At 42.6% G+C, this 22,379-nt stretch overlaps 1 protein-coding gene across 2 annotated transcripts in view; it reads left to right on the top strand.

Annotated features, from left to right (window-relative positions):
* The window catches only part of SPRED2 (sprouty-related, EVH1 domain containing 2), a 69,925-nt gene that overhangs the window by 13,261 nt on the left and 34,285 nt on the right, over positions 1–22,379 (top strand). For both annotated transcript variants that reach the window (XM_011985509.1, XM_011985511.1), the window contains exon 2: positions 21,037–21,214. In XM_011985509.1, coding sequence (XP_011840899.1) covers positions 21,037–21,214 — 178 coding nt within the window. The remainder of the gene's footprint in view (positions 1–21,036; positions 21,215–22,379) is intronic.

The following is a 22,379-nucleotide window of genomic DNA, read 5'->3' as shown; positions in this document are numbered from 1 at the left end:
CCGTCTCAAAAAAAAAAAAAAAAAAAAAATTCTTTTAAAGTTCTTGATTTAGTAACACTTTCTGTGAAAATGTCTTGTTTTTCTTTGATGTGTATGGTTGGGACTCGCTTAGGTCCTGTCCACATTCTTTCCAGAGCACCATATTCTGTTAGCTTTGGTTATACTACACAGAGGGTATACTGACCATTGAAACTGGACAGTGATAATCACTCCTAGGGTTGTGGCTGCCACGCCTCAGAGGCGTCTTTGCTGTTAAGCGCTGTGAGCCATCAGTCCAAAGGAACCACGTGGTTTTTAGATGCCTTCTTTCCCTTTTGAGGGAAAAGGAATACAGAGCCATGGCCAGTTCCAAAGGTCTCATATCATTCAACTTGGAAGCAATCAATAGATATTGAGTGAGACGCTGCCTATGCTCAGAGCAATGTGCTGGGAAGTGTTACATTTAAAAACGCTTCAGATCTGAGCCCAGTCCAGTTCTTCTCTTAATTCCCGCCCTAGTGGGGATTCATTGTTATTGGAGATAAATTCCTCCCTGGGTTTTCTTTTATTCATAGATTTACTGAAGTCTACAATCCAGAGTCACTCATTGCTATTGTGTATAAGCAACTTTGAGCTATTCCTTTTTGGTTCTTCAAAACCTAACTCTGCTTGGATGGAAATCAAGAAAGAACTGCTCTACTCAAAAATCCATTTGATAGTTTTAGTGGCCATGTTTTCTGAGCCAAGTAGAGTGACATAACCTTGGACAAAAGATTTTTGTTTTTCCTTTTTCTTGGGGAGAGTGACAGGGAGAGCATTTGAATCCTGAAAGGTTAAGAGTGTCCAAGATATTTTAGTGGAACAGTTTTTCCCAATCTTTGCTGGCTTGCAGATTTTTAGCACTTACTAAAATTATATTCTAAAGACTCAAGCTATTGTGAATTCAATAAACATTTTATAAAAACAGGTTTATTTAAAATTAGTATAGATCACTTACCAACATTTAAACATCCTTATTTGTATTTAGAGGGAGACCTGTTTGTTATGGAGTCTGCAGTCTGTCCTTGCTGTCCGGATGTGTGGTTTATGGATGCGTGGTCGTGATGATCACTGCCTCAGGAGGCTTGGCCTGTCTATTGCCTGCTGTCCGTTGCTCACTGTCTGCTGTGATATTGTCCTCCCCACATCTGGAGTTTATGGTCATTATGCCTACATACTGGTTGGGTTTAATAACACTTGTAGGTAAATCTTATATCATTATCTAGAAATAGCAACATTCCTGTGTAGCTCAGAAAAGCCAGAGACAAGTGTGGATCAGCCTTCTAACATAAACTCCTAAATATATAAATGGGATGGATGATCACCCTCTTATCAAACTAGCATGGACTTCTGTGAGCCCTGAACATTCTTCTGGGTATACGTTTGCTGACAGCTTGTTGCGTCAACTCCACCTGGATTGTCTTGAGCTATATGTGGCATAGTTGTGCAAACCGTGTGCATTCCCTTTTGGATTTGTTTGTTTGTTTGTTTTGTTTGTTATTAAGACGGAGTTTTGCTCTTATTGCCCAGGGTGGAGTGCAATGACACGATCTCAGCTCACTGCAACCTGCGCCTCCCGAGTTCAAGCGATTCTCCTGCCTCAGCCTCCGAGTAGCTGGGATTACAGGCATGTGCCACCACACCCAGCTAATTTTGTATTTTTAGTAGAGACAGGTTTTCTCCACATTGGTCAGGCTGGTCTCAAACCTTTAAAAAAAAAAAAAAAAAAAGATGATGACCATAGAGAAAGCAAATGCTGCAGCTTGGCCTCCCTACAGGCGTGAGCCACTGTGCCCGGCCCTTTTTTCTTTTTTTCTTTTTTTTTTTTTTTTTTGAAATGGAGTTTCAAAAAACCTCCACCTCCCTGGTTCAAGCGATTCTCCTGCCTCAGCCTCCCAAGTAGCTAGGATTACGGACGTGCGCCACCACGCCTGGCTAATTTTGCATTTTTGGTAGAGATGGGGTTTCACCATGATGGCCAGGCTGGTCTCGAACTCCTGACCTTAGGTTATCCATCTGCCTTGGCCTCCCGACCCACTTGGATTCTTATTTGCCAAGGTTTCTTCATAATAGATGATGGCCAGGCGCAGTGGCTCACACCTGTAATCCCAGCACTTTGGGAGGCCGAGGTGGGCAGATCACGAGGTCAGGAGATCGAGACCATCCTGGCTAACACAGTGAAATCCTGTCTCTACTAAAAATACAAAAAAATTAGCCGGGCGTGGTGTCAGGAGCCTGTAGTCGCAGCTACTGGGGAGGCTGAGGCAGGAGTCCGGCGTGAACCCGGGAGGTGGAGCTTGCAGTGAGCCGAGATAGTGCCACTGCACTCCAGCCTGGGTGACAGAGCGAGACTCCATCTCAAAAAACAAACAAACAAAAACAGATGATGACCATAGAGAAAGCAAGTGCTGCAGAAGCAGGCTGGCACTTCAGCCCTCTTAGAAAGAGCCTTTGGCTTGGGATGAGAGTAATACCTTCTTTACTGCACATCTGAGAGCAGCTCAGAGAGTTAGCTGCATCGTCTTCATAGAGTTCAGTGTATAGGAACTACAGCAAGATTACTATCTCTTTCCTGATTTCAATCGAAGAGATGACTTAGTTTTCAGTGTTAATTCATTCATTTGTAAAGATTCTTCAGATTAGAGATGTCCAAGCTAGATGTGGCTTTTTGTTGTTGTCTTCTTTTAAACACATGTTCCTTGTACCCATCCAGTGGAGGAGATGGGTTGCCTGTTGTTGCCCTGGCCCTGTGGGGCTCTGCTGTTTGACTGGGCCTCTTGAATTCCATTAAATGAAGCACAGACAGCATGTGTCATAAAGGCTGCTTGGGAAGGGTGAAGAGCAAAATTAGTGTCTGTGGGTGGGCATGTGTTCTCATCACGTCGCCAAAGAACTGCAATGTGCAAAATCTGGCAGGAACCTGTTCCAAAGAAAAATAAAACAGCCCCTTTTTTCCTGCTTTGAGTAATATTAAAAAACATTGCTAACCCCCATGTAGAAGAAATGGAACTGTTAGGAAATTCTTGTGATTATGTGTGAGTGTTTCATAATCTGTGTGTTTAATCTTTACAACTGAGGTTAGAGACGAAAAGGGACTAATCATGAAAAATATTTTGGTGTATTCTGTTGCTGGTGTTGTAGACATTGTAAGGGATTAGAGGAATTTGTCAGAGCTAACAATTTGGGGAAAATCTATTTTGTTTAACTTTCTTCTGTTCTTCTTTGAAATGATTTTGTAAGAAAAGCCATTTTTGTCTCAGTAAAACCAGTACCAAAGGAAATGTTTGTGTTTTTCTTATATATGATTTGCCTGGTACCCCAAGGAACAAAGCAAAGCCAACATTTACACTTAAATTTGAAGCATGAGATCTTCCTTTTATAGTTTCCTCGAGAAGGTCTTGCATATTTGTTAATTGCTCCTCATAGTATAGAAGAATGTTTTTTAAGGGAGGATTGTGATGTATGTAGTTTGCATAATGGGGACATGTGTTACTTTTGTAATTAGGGGAAAGTTAACTTTTTAAATAGTGTTAATGTTTACTCCTTTTTTATTTTAAAAGAATTTTTTAATAAAAATAGAGATGAGGTCTCACATTGTTGCACAGGCTGGTCTCAAACTCCTGGGCTTAAGCGATCCTCCTGCCTTGGCCTCCCAAAGTGAATGTTTACTTCTTAAGGACGGCAGAAATGTTCCTGAGCTAAACCCAACATTTCTAAAATTGAGGTTTTTTACCTATTTCAAGTAGCCTCTCTTTGTTTCACAGATTATCTTTATTTATTGTGGTAAAAAACACATAACATAGCATATATCATCTTAACCATTTTTAAGTGTACAGTACAGTAGTGTTAACTATATCCAAGTTTGTATAACAGATCTCTAGAACATTTTCATCATCCAAAACTGAAATTCTTTCCCAATTAAACAACAACTTACTCCCCTCCCCAGCCCCCAGCCTCTGGCAATCACTATTCTCCTTTCTGTTTCTAGGACTTTGACTAGTCACATTTAGATAGCTGGTGTAAGCGAAACAAATCATGCAGTATTTCTTTTTGTGACTGACGTTTCACTTTGCAAAATCTTCACGATTCATCCATGTTATAGCATATGACAATGTTTCCTTCTTTGTTAAGGCTGAATAATTCCATGGTATGTATGGACCACAAGTGTTAAAGTTAATTCCCTATATGCAAACACACAAGAAAAAGTTAACACAAGAGCTTCCATATATACGAGCAACTCACTGCTGGGTGTGCAGCAGTTTTCAGGGGGTGGCATATCCAGGATGCTTTCAGTGACTGTGACTTTCCCAGAGAATGAAACAGTGTGAAGTTAGTCCTGGGAAGTGGCTGAAGCACACCAGTGAGTAAAATGAGCCGAGAGTTGTTCCTCTTGACCGACATTAAGTCGGGGGCCCTTCCACCTGTCAGTAAAGCTCTCTGGTGGAAGAAGTTGGCAGTAGCCACTTGGTTGCCCTGTCTTGGGCAGTGGTCTTTCTTTTTTTTTTTGAGACGGAGTCTCGCTGTGTCGCCCAGGCTGGAGTGCGGTGGCATGACCTCGGCTCACTGCAACTTCTGCCTCCGGGGTTCTAGCGATTCTCCTGCCCCAGGCTCCCGAGTAGCTGGGATTATAGGCACCCAGCACCACACCAGGCTGATTTTTGTATTTTTAGTAGAGACAGGATTTCACCATGTTGGTCAGGCTGGTCTCAAACTCCTGACCTCAGGTGATCCTCCCTCCTGGGCCTCCCAAAGTGCTAGGATTACAGGCGTGAGCCCCCGCACCTGGCCCAATTTTTAGCATTTTTAGTAGAGACGGGGCTTCACCATGTTAGCCAGGATGATCTGGATCTCCTGACCTCATGATCCACCCGCCTCAGCCTCCCACAGTGCTGGGATTACAGGCGTGAGTCACCGCACCCAGCCAGCAGTGGTCTTTAACCACCGCAGACTGCATGACAAAGCTTGGTTGGGCTCCCTGTTGCAAACATGTTGGTGATGGCCAGGAAAGCCCATCTTCAGCAGCTTAGCCACCAAGGGTTTCAGTTTTCTGTGAAAATCATGAGTCTTGACATAAAATACCTTCTAGTGCCTCCACAAGCTAGTTGACTTTGGGAAGTGGAGATAGCTCTAGTATTTCCTGAAGGTTCTTTCTGAATCAAGTACTTTAAACTACTTCCTTATAAATGAAAAAATATTTTAAGACTAACGTGTTAAAACCGTGAGGAAGGTTGGTAGCTAGTTGGCCTTTACATTATCCTTGCTGCCTGGTTCTTTTATGTCAGGAAAGTAACATGGGAAATATGTGTACTGAGTGGATGGCTCTGTCTTGTTATAACTCGGAAGGAAATTGCGCTTGTAGGACAAATCCTGTCCCTCTGTGTAGTCAACTAGCTAAGACTCCACTGCATCATGATTATATCCTATGAGCCTGACACTTGCCTTAATTGCTCGCCAACAGTCATTGTGACCCTAAAAGGAAAGAATTTCCCCAGTAACACTTAAGTTGGGATTTGTAAAATAACATCAGTACGGATCCTTTTAGAGCCATTCAAGATTCAGTGGTGCCACATTCTGAGGATCCCCATAAGTGAAGCCTAAATCAGAAGTTTAAGAAGAATTCCTCCTCCTTACCTTTTCTCCCTCACCCCACCCCTAGATAGGAAAACCCTTGACCAAAACCCAGCAAGAGCTGAGCGGAACTGGCCTTTCCTGCTGGCAGTGGGCAAAGAGGCTTCTTGTCAAGGAGACTGTCAGTAAGCAGTTGAAACATTTGGGAATATTTTTCCACCTTGATTAGGCTTTCGAGGGCTGGATTGGGAGCCCAGTTGCTCACCATTTTATGTTTTTTCTGTAGGGAAGATACATTCCAATTTCAAACAACCCATTTACTTTTGGACCAGAAATTATTTGTCACATTGAAGCAACTTAAACCTAAGTTGCAACTTGATGTGCACTGAGCTGGTTTATCAGAGGTCTGTAAGAAATGTCTTTCCCTATTTTTAAGCTAAACAATTGCTTTGTTACCTTTTCCTAACATTTTCTCCTTTTCAGTCTGAATGTAGTAAAGATTGGGGCTGGGGAGTTCATGTTGAGTCAACTGATAAGGCAGATAGAATCAACTGTTTGGAAGAAAAAGGACAGATCTCTCTTCTCTTCTTGGCCTGCATTTGTTCCATAAATATGTCTTGGGGTTTTTCTTCCATGTGGCTAAAGAGGATCTCACATCTGTGAATGTGTAAAACCAGTTAGATGACCAGGTTGTACCTTTTTTTTTTTTTCCCTCAGAGGATCTTATTAAACTTACTAAAACTCAATTTTCATCATTTTCTTGCTTTTTCAAAATACTTGGATAAACCAGTTTCGCTCCTGGAAACTTAATTGTGTAATAACAGTGGCACTGAGAGAATGTATCTGTTAGTTTGTCGTGGTTTCAGGTCTTTGTGGTTTCAAGTTTTTTCTCTACCCAAAATACATTCTCAGTTGCATTTTACTGCTGGAAGTTTTCTGATCTGCTTTTGTAGGATGTTTTAGTGGCTTAAGTTTGCTAAGCCCTCTGCCACAACTAAAAGACTTTAAGGCCATTTTTTTAAAACACAAAGCGTAAAAAGGGACCAAAGTTGAAAGGGTCTCAAAAGTCATTTGTGGTCTCTACCCCTCATTTTACATATAAGGAAACTGAAACTCAGTAATAGAGTTTGAGGTGCCTCACCCAGTTGTGAGAAGATGTGTAATGGAGGTTAGGTCACCTGTCCTGACTTATGGCACTCATTACAACAGATCCAAAGAGGAATTACCTCTGTTGGTGTGAAACTGTGGCAGGATGAGTAGGATCACCCTCTTGCTCTGTGATTTTTTCATGTAGCTGTGTTGCCAGTGTTACCTCTTCATTTCTCCTTAGAATTCCTTTCACAATCAGTTGCCTATCCAGTAAATTTCAAGGGACCAAGATAAGGAATAACTTATCCTCCAGAGCACCTAACTCGAATATAGGCACTTCTGCCACCACATGAGGACCTTTCAAAAGTGTGGTCAGGGGTTGGTCACAGGGACTGGTCTTAGTCCTTCATCTGTCCCTAATGTCAGTGACCTTGAACAAGTCCCTTCTGCAGTCTGGATTTTAATTTTCCATGTGAGAGAGGAGTCTAGCGTAGATGGTCTCCACAGTTCTTTGTATTAATAGCTTAAGAGGTGGAACTAATGTGAAGACCTGAACTCTGCCTTCGGGCTGACCTGTATTCCACTCTTCAGGAGGGAAGTGAAGCCGTGCAGCATGCTTCAGGGAGAACAGGTGCCTTGACTGTGTGTTGTTTGTTTATCTGTGTGTTTAGCTTTCCATCTCTAATGAGGGAGGTGGCAGAATCCTAGAAAAAAAGGAACTAAATGAATTAGTAATTCTTGCCGTCTGAGAGGGCATCCATTTCCAGTGGAGCTGTGGGAATATAAACAGGCTCTTAAAAATCCTGTCAGCTTACAGCTTATTATTGCTAGGATGATCTGCTGATTTTCCTCCCTCCCCTTTGAGTTAAATTATCACCTTCTTTTGTTTGAGAACAGGTTTTTTGTTTTGTTTTGTTTTGTTTTGTTTGAGACAGAGAGTCATTCTGTCGCCCAGGCTGGAGTGCAGTAATGCAATCTTAGCTCCTTTTTTTTTTTTTGAGACGGAGTCTCGCTCTGTCGCCCAGGCTGGAGTATAGTGGCACGATCTGGGCTCACTGCAAGCTCCACCTCCCGGGTTCACGCCATTCTCCTGCCTCTGCCTCCCGAGTAGCTGGGACTACAGGTGCCCGCCACCATGCCCGGCTAATTTTTTGTATTTTTAGTAGAGATGGGGTTTCACCATCCAGGATGGTCTCGATCTCCTGACCTCATGATCCACCCGTCTCGGCCTCCCAAAGTGCTGGGATTACAAGCATGAGCCACCACACCCGGCCAATCTTAGCTCACTTCTAACTCTGCCTCTCAGGTTCAAGTAATTCTCCTGCCTCAGCCTCCCAAGTAGCTGGGATTACAGGTGCCTGCCATCATGCCCAGCTAATTTTTGTATTTTTTTAGTAGAGGCAGGGTTTCACCATGTTGGCCAGGTTGGTCTGGAACTCCTGACCTCAGGTGATCTGCCCGCCTCGATCTCCCAAAGTGCTGGGATAACAGGCGTGAGCCACCGCGCCCGGCCAGACAACAGGTCTTATTAAGGGCTGGCTTGTAAAGGATTTTGTAGGTTTAGAATTTGGTATTAACATAGTGTGGTAAAGTCATTTCCTGACCTTCTGATTAGGTTTACGTTGGGGTGGAGGGCAGGTGGTAGATAGCAGGTACAAAAAAAAAAATGATGGAGGGAACTGCATTCTAAATAGCAGAAAGAAAAGTAATCAGATTTTGTTTAGTACCATTATCAGCATCTTATAGATTTAGTGTTGATTTCCATTTAGAAATCAATCATACCACTACAAATTCTCTCACTCTCCCGACACTTATGATTTTCAGTGTTCAGAAAAGTTCAAAGAAGTATATGCTTAACATCCATATGCCTACCACCTCAAGTCTGCAATTAGCATTTTGCTATTATTGTTTTATCAAACACATATCTATCCATCTATCTCCATCCATGATTCTATGTTTTTTTAAATGCATTTCAAAGTAAGTTGCAAATATCATGGCATTTCTTCCTAGACATTTCAACAGGTGGGTTATTAAGTACTGCCTTCCTTTGTTTTCTCCAATAATGTGAAAGAAAGCAAAAAATATTCTGAGAAAGTCAGGCATAGGAGTTCAAGGGCTGCCATTTAAAGCCCTAAATTGGAGATTATTAACTTGAAACAACTCTCCTTTGCCATTTGTTTTTTGAAGTACCAATTTTTCTATCACATGCACACTTTAATGTGGTGAGAGTTAATTTTGTTTAGTAATCTGACATTTCTGTTAGCTGGCCTTTGGGGTTTAAATGTGGATCACAAATACCATTTTTGGAAGTGTGTGTAAAACAGAGGGAAAGTCAGAAAATTACTGCTTTTGGAATAAAAAGTAGAAGAAACGGCCCTTCAGGGGTGGGTTATTTTGTTTGCTTTAAGATGGTAATCTTTTGATCTTGATTAATTATGAACTCCAGAAGTTCAGGCTCAGTAAAGCAGACAGACAATAAAAGCAAAATCACAAACCTAGATTCAGACTTTGGCCTCTCACCTCCCAGTACTCCCTCAGCCCCACTTCAGGCCATGTAATCACCCTGAAATTCAGCCCTTTAGGACAGACCATTTCATTCATTCTTTTTTGGTTGGAGTGAAGTAAAAAAAAAAATTTTTTTTTTTTGAGACGGAGTTTCACTCTTTTGCCCAGGCTGGAGTAAAGTGGCGTGATCTTGGCTCGCTGCAACCTCCACCCCCTAGATTCAAGCGATTCTCCTGCCTCAGCCTCCCGAGTAGCTAGCTGGGATTACAGGTCTCCGCCACCACGCCCAGCTACTTTTTTGTATTTTTAGTGGAGACAGGCTTTCTCCATGTTGGCCAGGCTAGTCTCGAACTCCTGACCTTAGGTGATCCACCTGCCTCGGCCCCCCAAAGTGCTAGGATTACAAGCGTGAGCCACCACACCCAGCCCTAAATTTTACTTTTTTAAGCAGTTTACTCATGTCAGAGCCATTCGTGTTTTGGTGGTTTTGAGAAAAACTCAGAACTACCTCTGACACATGTCTTGAATGTCAACAAACTTTCACAGTAAAATCTTCCCATGATTTCCTAAAATACTTTGTTGTTGTTGTTGTTGTTGTTGAGACAGAGTTTCTCTCTGTCGCCCAGGCTGGAGTGCAGTGGCACGATCTCAGCTTACTGCAACCTCTGCGTCCCAGGTTCAGGCAGTTCTCTTGCCTCAGCCCCCCGAGTAGCTGAGATTACAGCCTCCTGCCACTACACTCGGCTACTTCTTTGTATTTTTAGTAGAGACTGGGTTTCACCATGCTGGCCAGGCTGGTCTCGAACTCCTGACCTCAAGTGATCCACCCGCCGTGGCCTCCCAAAGTGCTGGGGTGACAGGTGTGAGCCACTGCACCCTGCACCCTAAAACGTTTTGAAGAACCTTAAAAGATTTGTGTTAACATTTAGAGAAGCTGTGTATAACATTTTAATAGATTTGCTACTACAATAAAACACATATACATGTCTGTGTTTATCTTGTTACTTCAATAACTGTCTTCAGCAGATAGGATCTTTGGGTATGACAGATAAAAGGAAAGAGGACATGGGAACATGTCCAGTGGGGTTTAGAAGGCTTGTCTGGCATAGGAGAACCTATAGAACCTATGCCTTTTGAGGAAGAACCTAAATCTGAATCATCCACTTTATACCTGTGTTATCTTCACCTGGGCCAGTGCAGATAATTATTTGATGCTGGGCTTTAAAGAAAGAAATCTTTAAAACAAATTTTTAACTTTATTGAATTTAGTGGAATTGTAAAATTGTTTAGATTTTACAGTTCTGTTACATTTACTTTCAAATCAAAGGATGTATTGTTGTTGCTGCTGTTGTCGTTATTGGAGGATAGTATGAGGTTAATTCCTAGAGCCAATGTTTTAGAATTCAAAAATAATTTTAAATACATTGTAGAGCCTTCTTTAAGGTGATTTATCTGCTGCACAGATATGTGACTGATACAGAGGCCCCTAACTGGTTGACCAGGAAACCCACCAAGGATTTAAGAGGCATATGCCCAGGAGTCTCCAGTTCCCTGGTCCCCCAGGGTGAGAAAATTAGGATTTCTGCTATTAGTAAGGATTAGAGCAAAGAGTTTTCAAACTTCAAGAAAAAGTTGTTCCATTCTTCGCTGATTATAATCTAATGACTAAACTACCATACCTGTCCTGCCAGTCTCCCCAGGCCTGACCTCAGCCCTCTGCTGGACTTTCCTTCTTCTGGCCCAGGTACATTACTCACCTCAAGAGGTAATTGCACAAGAAGACCATATTGACAAGAGAAAGTTGCCCAGGAGCCATTTTTAAAAAAAATCTGTCTTAGACATTACTCCTAAAATTGCCTGCCTGTGTGCTGAAGCTGAGATTTACTTCAGCGAACACTTCGTTGCCCATGTTTAAAACTGCCCCATGTTAGGGTTTTAGGTTGAACAACCTTAATGTCTTTATCTTTATTGTGTCCCAATTACAAGTGGTCAGTCATCTTATATATATTTAGTAGTATTGTGGTTTATAAATTTGAGTACTAAATTGAAATGCTGGAAAGATTTTGTTGTTTAAAAAAAAAACAAATATAGTGGCACCCTTAATGTATTTTTGATAGATTAAATAAGTATTGATAAAATCAAAAGGTTTTTATTAGAACTTTTCTTTTTTTTTTTTTCATGAGAGCACTGTAGATAGAATCCAGCCAAATCACTCTTTTCCCTGTGCAGGATTTATGTGTGTTCAAGCTACAGGAGATAAACACTTAGAGGTGAAATTTAAAATTGCGTTTTAAACACAGTACAGTGGAGTGAGTCTAATATAACTTTGTCAACCTTGCTGAAATGGAAACCAGAAAACCAACATTTTATAAGGTAACTTCCGGTGTGCCTGGGCATTGCTAATGCCATGGGTATCACCACCTTCTATTTACAGTCCATGCAGATTTGCCCCTAAAATTGGGGCTTTCTCTGAGAAGGTGATGGGGCACTAGTCACTCCAACTTCCATCTGCCACAGTAGGTTTTTCAAGCTCACCAGAACCGTCACTCAGGGCTCCCAGACTCGGGGGATGTCGGAGGATCCCTAATTGCCTGCCGGTATTTTCCCAACTACTTCCTCAAAGACTCCTAAGCCTCTGTAAAGCTTACGTATTTAACTTCCAGCCCTGATCTTTGTTCCTTTGTGTCTTTGCTTCATTTCCTTTTTTGTGTGTGTGGCCCTTGTGGGTCACAGGACACAGCAGGAAAGAAAGAAGGAGGCCAGACTGGTGCATGGCACACTGCCTTGTACCCTTGACTAGGGACAGCTGGGCAGAGCATCCATTCCACTCCCAAGGATGTCTGCAAGGCAGGTGCAAGATAATGTGCCAGAATGTGCAGTATACGTGCTGCTCTGGCTCTGGTGACCTGAAAGTGTAAGGTAGCACTCAGAGATGGGGAAATATTTATATTTAAATTAGGATTTAACGTCAGTGATAAGTTAAATCTGTATTATCTAAATATTAAATCTATAATATTTTCCTTTAAACTGAGGTTTAAAGGAAAGTATAGAGGCACATAGCATGCTAAATCAGCACCGTATGTTAAACAAAGTATGGGCATATATTTTGAATCAGAATTGCTCACTTATAAAAATAGGAATTCACAGCTTATTTTTAAAGAAGTATTTCTGTATTAAAATTTCATTAGGAAAAGTAAAATACTAGAGGTCCAAGCCTAGCAAACTTTGACTTGTTAGTACTGGTTCTGAAGAGTGATTGATAAATTATTAAGTTTAATAATCATTTATATGCTGACCAGTATCTTCCATGATAATGGAGGAAACGGCCTCTTTTAATATGTGCACTGAAAAATAGCGTGTGGGTGAGAGGTTTATTTATATGCTTCGGTGTAGCTAGGTAGCATGAACAACAACAAAGATGCTCGGCTTATCCAAGGCATGAGGAGGGACATGCCCCTTACCTCCTCTTCAGGAGAGGGTAGAACTTGGACACAGAGGGCGCTAGTGACCTTGCAGGACAGCAGAACTTACTGGCTTTACTCACAGATTCTGAGCCCAACAGAGTGGAGAAGGAAAACCTATTTATCCCCCTTCTGAGGCTTCTGCGCATAAGCAGGACCCCTGGCTTTTAGCCTAATTGGTTTCTGTATGAAGGTTATATCCCCAGTCATTGTAAAGCAAAGACCACCACCGCCACCTCCTATACACAGCTTTTAGGTACCATGTTTGTATAAGTGTTCCATTCCTAAAAGTCATTGCATGCCACTTAAAAAATACATAAGTTGATAATGAAGATAACATATTTTTAAAAATCAAAGCTGGCTGGGCCTGGTGGCTCACGCCTGTAATCCCAGTGGATGCTGAGGCAGGTGGATCATTTGAGGCCAAGAGTCTGAGACCAGCCTGGTCAATATGCCGAAACCCCATCTCAACTAAAAATACAAAAATTAGCCAGGCGTGGTGGAGCACACCTGTAATCCCAGCTACTCAGGAGGCTGAGGCAGGAGAATTGCTCAAACCTGGGAGGCAGAGGTTGCTGTGAGCTGAGATCGCGTCACTGCACTCCAGCCTGGACGACAAGAGCAAACCTCCATCTCAAAAACAAAACAAAACAACAAAAAACCAAAGCTATGTTGTAGTCCTCTTTTTTTTTTTTTGAGACAGAGTCTCGCTCTGTCACCCAGGCTGGAGTACAGTGGTGCGATCTCAGCTCACTGCAAGCTCCGCCTCCCGGATTCAAGCCATTCTCCTGCCTCAGCCTCCTGAGTAGCTGGGACTACAGGCGCCCGCCACCACACCCGGCTAATTTTTTGTATTTTTAGTAGAGACGGGGTTTCACCATGTTAGCCAGGATGGTCTCAAACTTCTGACCTCGTGATCCACCCAACTCAGCCTCCCAAAGTGCTGAGATTACAGGCTTGAGCCACCGCGCCCGGCTGCTATGTTGTAGTCCTCTAAGGGTAGGGGTTACTCTGCATGAGCAAGATTAGCTACAGCACCTCAGAAAAGCAGGGACACAGTGAAGAGCCTGTTTTGTCCTCTTGGTAAATGTGGTCAGAGCATAGTGCCCTGGCACTGTGAGCTCACATGAAAGTGTTAGTCCCTGTTTAAGTACATGGGTTCTTTTACTAGCAGATACTTTGAAGCTGGAGTAGGGCAGTTTCAAAGGTACTCTCTATTGAGTGTATTCGTTGGCTGATTTCACTGATGTTAAATAACTGTGGAGAAGCCTTTTGTTAGGGAAGGTGAAAAGCCACTTTTCACCTTCCCTAATTCTTATATCATGCAAACTGGTTCCCTTTATGAAACAAACACTTAATGCTCAGAAAATCTCTTCTCTGCCTCACAGTGCCTGCTCATCTGTGTTTGAGAGAAGAGCTGATGGCCTTTGCCAAAATTAGCTACTGCAAGATCTGGCATCTTTGGATCGAGTCTTTCTACTGTAGGCATTAATGAGCTTTCATTAACACTGTTTTCTGTAATGGCCTAACCTAACCACACAAACAGTACATATTTTGGTAGTTAACACAAAGGCCTTATTTTCTGGGCCATTATAGCGTGTAGAGCAAGTGTTCTACCTTCAGGGGCTTGTACAGAGCAGAAAATCACGTTACCACCATGCATAAAATTACGTTATGTTAACTTTCCTTGCCCATAAAGTTCAGAATATATAAACTTCCAAAACCAGGGCAGTCCGCTTTCAAAAAATTATTGAGTAGCTGATACTTAAGACAGCACCCACAAAACAAAACCACCACCTGACTTAACAAATAGAAAGTATGACCAGTACCCTCAGTTTCTCAACACATTTGATTCTACTGAAGTATTTTGTTGATTTTTTTAAAAAGATAACTAGTTATATATATTTTATATTCACATATAGTTCATACACACATATGTAATATTTTAAACATATAATTCGATGAAATCAAAGAGCCTGTATAAATCTATAAGCACGAGGAAGACCGGGGGCGGGGGATGTGATTAAAATAAAGTGAGTGTGCCTGGCTCCCTGCAAGAAGTTGGTGTTATATTTGGCTCAGTTGGCGTCTGGGAGTTGGGCTGAAGAGGCTGGGATCTTGGCTAATCCCTCTCAAGGTCTGGTGAAGTGGAGAAGAGGCTGGGAGGAAGTGAATCTAATGTTGAGCATAATGGAGAGATAAAGGAGCCGTGTAATCAGATAAGGGTTGGCTGTGGGAAGTATTTATGGGGGAGGTAAAAGTCCCAGTCTCCATCCCTGAAAGAAACCGATAGGGAAGGGCAGGAGCAGAGGGCCAGCTCACAGACGGTGGACGGCATTATTTTCCTCTACAGGTATGCCTACAGTGGACAACTAAACCTGGTCTTTATAAACCTAACCTCTCATGACAGTTGCTGGAGGTCCATGTCAAATTTCCTCCTACTGTCAAGAGCCTGACAGCTTCCCTGCCCCTCCACTCTCTGATCGCTAGAAAGGGCAGGCAATCGAAACCCACTCCTCAGTGGCCAAGGAAGCTGGTGTTTCAAAGACCTGTTTCTGTCACTGAGGTAGGCTTTCAGCAAAAATGATGATGATTACAATTTACCAAATGTCTGAATCTGTAACACTGCTTTCAGCCAGCAGGGTAGATCCCCTATTCATTTTGCAAAGGAGGAAACTGAAGCTCAAAAAGAGGTTTCTTCAGCTCCTGAGAGGACTGGGGGACTTCAGGGCCGCCTGGCCCTGGAGCACACATTCTTTGTGAGACCCAGTGCTGCCTCGCCGTCATCTCCTACAGTTCCTTGGTTTACGTCTGTTAACGTGGCCCAGACAGGGCCTGCTTTGAAACTGGAGAACACTTAGAACATAAAGGCTGAGGTCTAAAACTTTTCTGTGGAGATGCTAATCCAGTTTTGAAAGCGTTTTTTTCTCTGCCTTCCTATCCTGCCTTACGTTGTTACCTGCCTCTTTTGCATATTGCGTGATCCCGGGACAGGAAGTCCTGTTTTTACAAAAAGTTCACGTGTTGGGAACACAAAGCTTTTTCCATAAAGAAACCACATTTCAATGGAAGATCCTCAGTCCAGCCACTTTTGCCCATAACACACCTAAAGAATATGGTATTGAGCGCTGGCCGTCCAACACGATTTGTAATAACATTACTGGGGCTGTTCAGCTCAAGTTCAGACAACTCGGGCTCCATTCAGTTGGGGTTTGGACCCTTGGCTGGAGCTTCACTAGATCCACACCATTACAGCAGTTGTTAATTTCAGAAGCATTCTTTTAAAATGTTGTTATTTTTGACAATGATAGCATGTTTTGACATTTTTTTTTCTAAGGCATACCAGCAGCAGTTTCCTTGTGCAAATTTTTAAAACTAATCTGCCCTTGCCCTTCCTGCCCCATCCCCCCCACTAACAAACCCTGCATCTGTTTTAAACAGATGTTGTTTAATTCTTTCCAGAAAGAGCGGGAGGGAAGGTGGGAAGAGAGTTTCCTCCGTTATACCTTTTTGGTAGTGAAGTTCATTGTCATTTCTGTGCTGGGTGGGGTGAAGTGCCTGAGTAACGTAAATACACCATGGATAGGAAGCAGTTGGCATGCAGCCATGCAGCTGGATTATCCAGACATCCTTCGCAGCTTTTAGTGCAGCACTTTATCCCCCGCCTTGTTTTAAATAGCCAGATGCCTCAGTTAATGCTGGCTGTCGGGGCTCTTGCCGGAGGAGACAAAGGGGGCTTCTGCCCCTGAGCCTCCCTTTCCCCAAATCCCATCACAGAGAAGTCTATACCCTGGAGAAGGCACTTGATAGGAGGCATTGAGGCAGGAAGGAGGAGGCCTCAGAGTGCAAGCAAAGGCCAGAGTTAACAGCCTTGTAGTCTGGACACAGAAGGGTATGGTATTTTTAAATTCTGTAATAAATGGGTACTTTTTGGAAATAAGTTTATGGCACTAACATAAGCAATGCAGACTTCTCTTTTTCATGTTTACTTAATCCCCTCAAAGAAACAGAGAACAGCACACAGCTGCAAAACAAAAAAAGTAAAAGCATGTTTTAACAAGAGGTGCACAGAGTTTCAATTCTTCACCTTGGCCATCTCCTGTTGAGATGAACCCATAGTACACTCATAGAAGATTTGAGAAAGCTGTGTTGCACACTCGAGAATTAAAAGTCATAGGACCCTTAATTTTTTTTTTTTAATAAATGGGATTGGGGGAAAAGGATATTCTCAAATTGTATGCCGTTAATCTAAATAAATGTTACAGAAGGTTCTTAATCTAAGGGAATATGCATGTTGAATCCTGAAATAGTTGGATTAGTCCTATATGTACATGTATGTCCTATGATTTTTATATGTACTTCTACATGATTTTTTGATTTTTATGAATGGAAAAATACCGTGATCCCAATGTAGTAATTGTGGTTCATAAGTAAATAAGTACTGAACACCGTATATTTTTATAGGAATTCTGTTAGCTATAGATTTTTTTCTTTTTTTTTTTTTTGAGACGGAGTTTTGCTCTTGTTGCCCAAGGTAGAGTGCAGTGGCGTGATCTCAGCTCTGCCTCTGGGGTTCAAGCTATTCTCCTGCCTCAGCCTCCCAAGTAGTTGGGACTACAGGCACCCACCATCAAGCCCAGCTAATTTTTTGTATTTTTAATAGAGACGGGGTTTCACCATGTTGGCCAGGCTGGTCTTGAACTCCTGACCTCAGGTTATCTGCCCACCTCAGCCTCCCAAAGTGCTGGGATTGCAGGCATGAGCCACTGCATCCAGCCTGCTATAGATAATTTTTTTAAAAACCTGTTTATATTGTGAATTTAGCCCTATTCATTTCGCAACATATTACATGTAAGACACCATTCTAGGCCCTAGGGATATAGAATTGAACAAAAAAGGCAAAGTTTCTGCTCCTGTAGAATTTATATTCTGGTAGGCAAGCAGATATTTTATTGAGCAAGCATTGATTTAGTAGCATATAGAAAGCCAAAGCAGGGGAAGAAGATTTAAGAGGGGTGGAGGGTGCTATGCTGCTTTATATAGAGTGGGCAGGGAAGTCCTCTCTGAAATAACCTTGGACAGAGACTTAAGTGAAATAAGAGAATGAACCCAGTTGGTATGTGAGGAGTAGGGTTTGAACAGAAGAAATAGCAAGTGCAAAGGCCCTGAGGTAGAAGGATGCTTAATATGGAGGCCAGTGGGACCAAACTGGAATGAACAAGAAGAGTAGTAGGATAAAAGGTCCAGATTTTGACTTCTGCTTGGTGATACCACTGGAGGGTTTGTTTGAGTAGAGTGCTCTGACTTACCTTTCTATTTTCTGGGTTAAGTTGGGCAAACATGGAAGCAAGGGTGCCAGTTAGAAGGCTATTGCAGCAATCTCAATGGAAGGTGATGACAGTTGGATCAGGTCAGTGTCAGTAGAAGTGGTAAAAAGTGGATCCTGGATATATTTTGAAGAGAGAACTAGAAGGATGAGGAGGTGTCAGGAACCAAGAGTTCAACCTGAAACATGTTGATTGTGGTACATATTAGACACCTATGTAGAGACTTCACATGGGCCCTTGGTTCTACCGGACTGAATCTCACAGAAGAGACCTGGATGGAAATGTGAATTTGGGAACTGTTGGTATGTAGAAGGTGTTTAAGTGGAGGAAGTTGGTCCTAACTTGGATCATGGATGACTTAACCACAGTTACAGGAGGAAGGGCAGAGAGAGTGCTGGTACAAAGCGTAGGCATGGTGGTGGGCACAGGCAAAAGGTCTCCTGTGATTTTGTCTATTTTCTCAGTGAAGCTAAAGCAACTTCATCCATCATCTGAGAGTGAGGGGGTAGGAGGCCGTGTAAAGTTGTCTTTGGGGGACAGATCAGGGAAATGTAGCAGGATGCCAGGTGGCACTTAAGGACTCACTCGAGAGTAGTGTTTATGGCTTTCAAACTAGTCCTATGAGTATAGTAGAGTGGGGTTTTTCCCTTGCACTATGTTCAGCAGCCTGGGTGGGGTTACGGAGTAGGTAGATGATAGGATTTAACTCCACTGGGGTCATGCCAGGCAATGGCAATAAGCAAGGGGAGGGGTAGAGAATCAGTTGAGGATGTGGCGTTTGGGGGAGGGCAAAAGTGGTCAAAACAATAGATTGTTGGCCCCAACAGGGTAAAGAATTATTAGAGTCTGGAGGGAGAGAGCTGCAAAGTTACGAGGTGGTCGGAGAGCAGGATGCTTACAATTGAGTTATGGAGGTGGTGCAGATGTTGGTAATGACAAGATTCACGGTTGACCTGGGCATGAACGGCTAAAGTTGGTTGTAAGACAAGGGCATTGGAAGGAAAGAGGCCCAGAAATTGAGAGGCCAGGGAATTGGAGGGATCCTCCGAGTCAATAATGAAATTATCAAGAATCGGGCCAGGGATCATGGTGGAGATATGGAGAGTCAGTGAGCCTGGTTGCTGAAGTCTTCAAAGGATGAAGGAAAGTGAGGTCTGTGGAAGACTGAAGAAGGGTTGTGAGGGGGGCATGGTCAGGGTGTGAGCTTCACACTGGAGGGAGGCTGAACAGTCTGCAGCAGTGGCAAGCACCATACCCACATCTCGGCCCAGCAGGGTGCAGTGGGGAGACAGAAATCAGCCCTGGGAGAATGGGCCACAGAGGCCCAGCCGAGAGTGCATTTTAATTTAGGTTAGGAAAGGGAAAGGAACTTATATGAGGTACCTAGAGTATCAGATTCATAGAGACAAGACAGTAGAATGGTGGGTGCCAGGGGCTAAGGGGTAGGGGAAGTGGGGAAGGGGGAGTTAGTATTTTTCATGGGTACAGAGTTTCAGTTTGGGATGATGAAAAGTTCCAGAGGTAGATGCGGGTGATGGTTGACCAACGGTGTGGGTGTAATTAATGCCACTGAACTTGTATACTTAAAAATGGTTAAAATGGGAAATTTTATACCATTCATATTTTACCGCAGTGAAAAAAAAAATGAAAGGAATGATCAGAGGAGGGGATGAGGAAGTAAAGGGAATGGTAGACCTTGGAGTTGGGGTGCCAAGGGAGGTCAGTTGGGTGACAGTGGAGAGTTAGCTGTAGGGGGTCATGGAAAATCTGGTGGCTTTGCCTTTAGCGGTGAGTGAGGTGAGCAGGGCTATGGGGCACTGCCTCCACGTCTCTGGCCAATTGCGGGGGCCAAGTTCTGAGTGCCCGGGCTGAGGGCGTCTTCCCTGAGGCCCAGGGAACGAGGGGGGTTCTTTGTTACTCTGCAGCTTTGTTTCCCGAGAATCTGTTATAACGCCTGGCATATGCAAGATGCAAATATATGTTTGAATGAGTAAAAATGAATTCTATCCAAAGAAAGAAAACAGCAAGTGAGAATGTAATGGCCTTGCCAAAAATCCAAATAAATTTCCCCCAAAAGTGATGAAGAATGAAAAGAAGCTAGAGTTGGTCTCTGGGGGAGAAAAAGGATTTTTGGCAAATGTACAGAAGAACTTATTGTGAAATTGAGGTTTTAGACTGGAAGAAATAAAATCATAAACAGAAGGCTACAAATGTGTAAAGGGTTATTGGAATTGAAATATTTTCCTACCTAGATATGTGATTTCATGGTGAATTTATGATTTGCAAGTAGATTATCCTATTTTATGCTAAATAAGATTCTTGACTTTATAAAATGTTAAAACTTGGTCATTCATTTTCAACTAATTTTAAAGGGTTGAAAACTTAATACCCTCTTAATGGGTTTGTAGTCTAGGTGCGGTGACTCATGCCTGTAATCCCGGCACTTTGGGAGGCCAAGGTGGGTGAATCACCTGAGGTCAGGAGTTCCAGACCAGCCAGCCAACATGGTGAAACTCCATGTCTACTAAAAATACCAAAAACTAACCAGGCATGGTGGCAGGTGCCTGTAATCCCAGCTACTTGGGAGGCTGAGTCAGGAGAATTGCTCGAACCCAGGAGGCAGAGGTTGCAGTGAGCTGAGGTCATGCCATTGCACTCCAGCCTGGGCAACAAGAGCGAAACTCCGTCTCAAAAAAAAAAAAAAAAAAACGGAAAACCAAAATAGGCATGTGTCTTTCCAACCTAAAGATACTAAATTATAGAAATCAACTCATTTATCAATACTGACACCTAGAAACTAGAGAATATTATGCCTGTATAATCTTTTGATCACAAGTAATTTTTAATTACTAGGTATCTTTTTAAAAATGTACTTTTATATTGAGTTTAAGTGTTTTGTTTTTTCCCTAAAAGTTGAGAGGGATCACTTTTTAAGGTTGCCTCCAGGCATAGATTTCTTTCTATAAGTCCAAAAAAGTGCTGACTGGTGGTCACCTTGCATTGTGAAACGTGTTCTGCAACTACTAGACCATTGTCATGCCCCATTCTTCTTGTTGTTGTCGTTTTAGTGACAGCTATATTGTGCGTGTCAAGGCTGTGGTTATGACCAGAGATGACTCCAGCGGGGGATGGTTCCCACAGGAAGGAGGCGGGATCAGTCGTGTCGGGGTCTGTAAGGTCATGCACCCTGAAGGCAATGGACGAAGCGGCTTTCTCATCCATGGTGAACGACAGAAAGACAAACTGGTAATGGCAGACATACATCACGTGGGTTAAATTAGTGACAACTGCTTTATTTACGTTAAATCATAGTACTTTTTCCTTAACGTATTTTTTTCTTTCTTTCTCTGACTTCAAACTCTTGCAAAAGCTTCAAAAGTTAGAACCCCGGAGCTGGTGCCAAATTGCAAAATGTGACTGTCCTTTCCAGCAAAGTCTCTTTTGACCACACGCTTTATCTGAGATGCTTAGAAGTATATTTGGCTGTTTTATTTGCATCTTTGATTAAGATGTCTAACATTGTAAAAAGGTATTCAAAACAAAAGTGTACTCTTTTATTATTCTGAATCACATTGTACTGAGCTGTGAAGTCAGTGTTTTAAAAATGTAGAGTTTATTCATGGAGCATGCCATTGAGGTTTGGATGGTGGCAGGTAAAATACAAAGGCAAGATACCATCTGACATTAGGCTATTTATAAATAAATGTTTATCTAGCTTTTATTTCATGCCCTAATGAATAAAACATGCATGGAAAAAGAAAGTAACAAAAAGTAGTGGTATCATACTTTGGTTTGTTTTTGTTTTTTGTTTTTTGTTTTGAGACGGAGTCTCGCTTTATCACCCAGGCTGGAGTGCAGTGGTGCGATGTCGGCTCACTGCAAGCTCCGCCTCCCAGGTTCAAGCAATTGTTCTGCTGAGTAACGGGACTACAGGTGTGCGCCACCACACCCAGCTAGTTTTTGTATCTTTAGTAGAGACAGGGTTTCACCATATTGACCAGGTTGGTCTCGAACTCCTGACCTGAGGTGATCCACCCACCTCGGCCTCCCAAAGTGCTGGGATTACGGGCATGAGCCACCGCGCCCAGCCCATACTTCTATAAATTATTATCCATGCTTATAGATAAATACTTTGGAGAGTAATCATCGTCTCCCAAGGGTGGGAGATTGATACTTCATAATATACAGTCTTGTGGAGGAACTCAAATGTTCAGTTCTATGTTATGAAGGAATCTATGATAGGAAGGAAAATTGAACGTCCAAAATCTGTTTTAAATTAATGGCCCTAAACATGGAAGAACACTACTTCTATCTGTATTTGATCATGGAGTGTATACTCAGAAGCCAACAGATGATTCAGAATGTGCAGGATTGTGCAGGATCCCACAGAGAAAATGCAAAGACACCACAA

The sequence above is a fragment of the Mandrillus leucophaeus genome, unplaced genomic scaffold, assembly GCF_000951045.1.
Source record: "Mandrillus leucophaeus isolate KB7577 unplaced genomic scaffold, Mleu.le_1.0 Scaffold285, whole genome shotgun sequence".
Taxonomy (NCBI): Eukaryota; Metazoa; Chordata; class Mammalia; order Primates; family Cercopithecidae; genus Mandrillus; species Mandrillus leucophaeus.
Note: the sequence above shows the minus strand (reverse complement) of the source record. Positions and strands in the feature narration are given on the sequence as shown.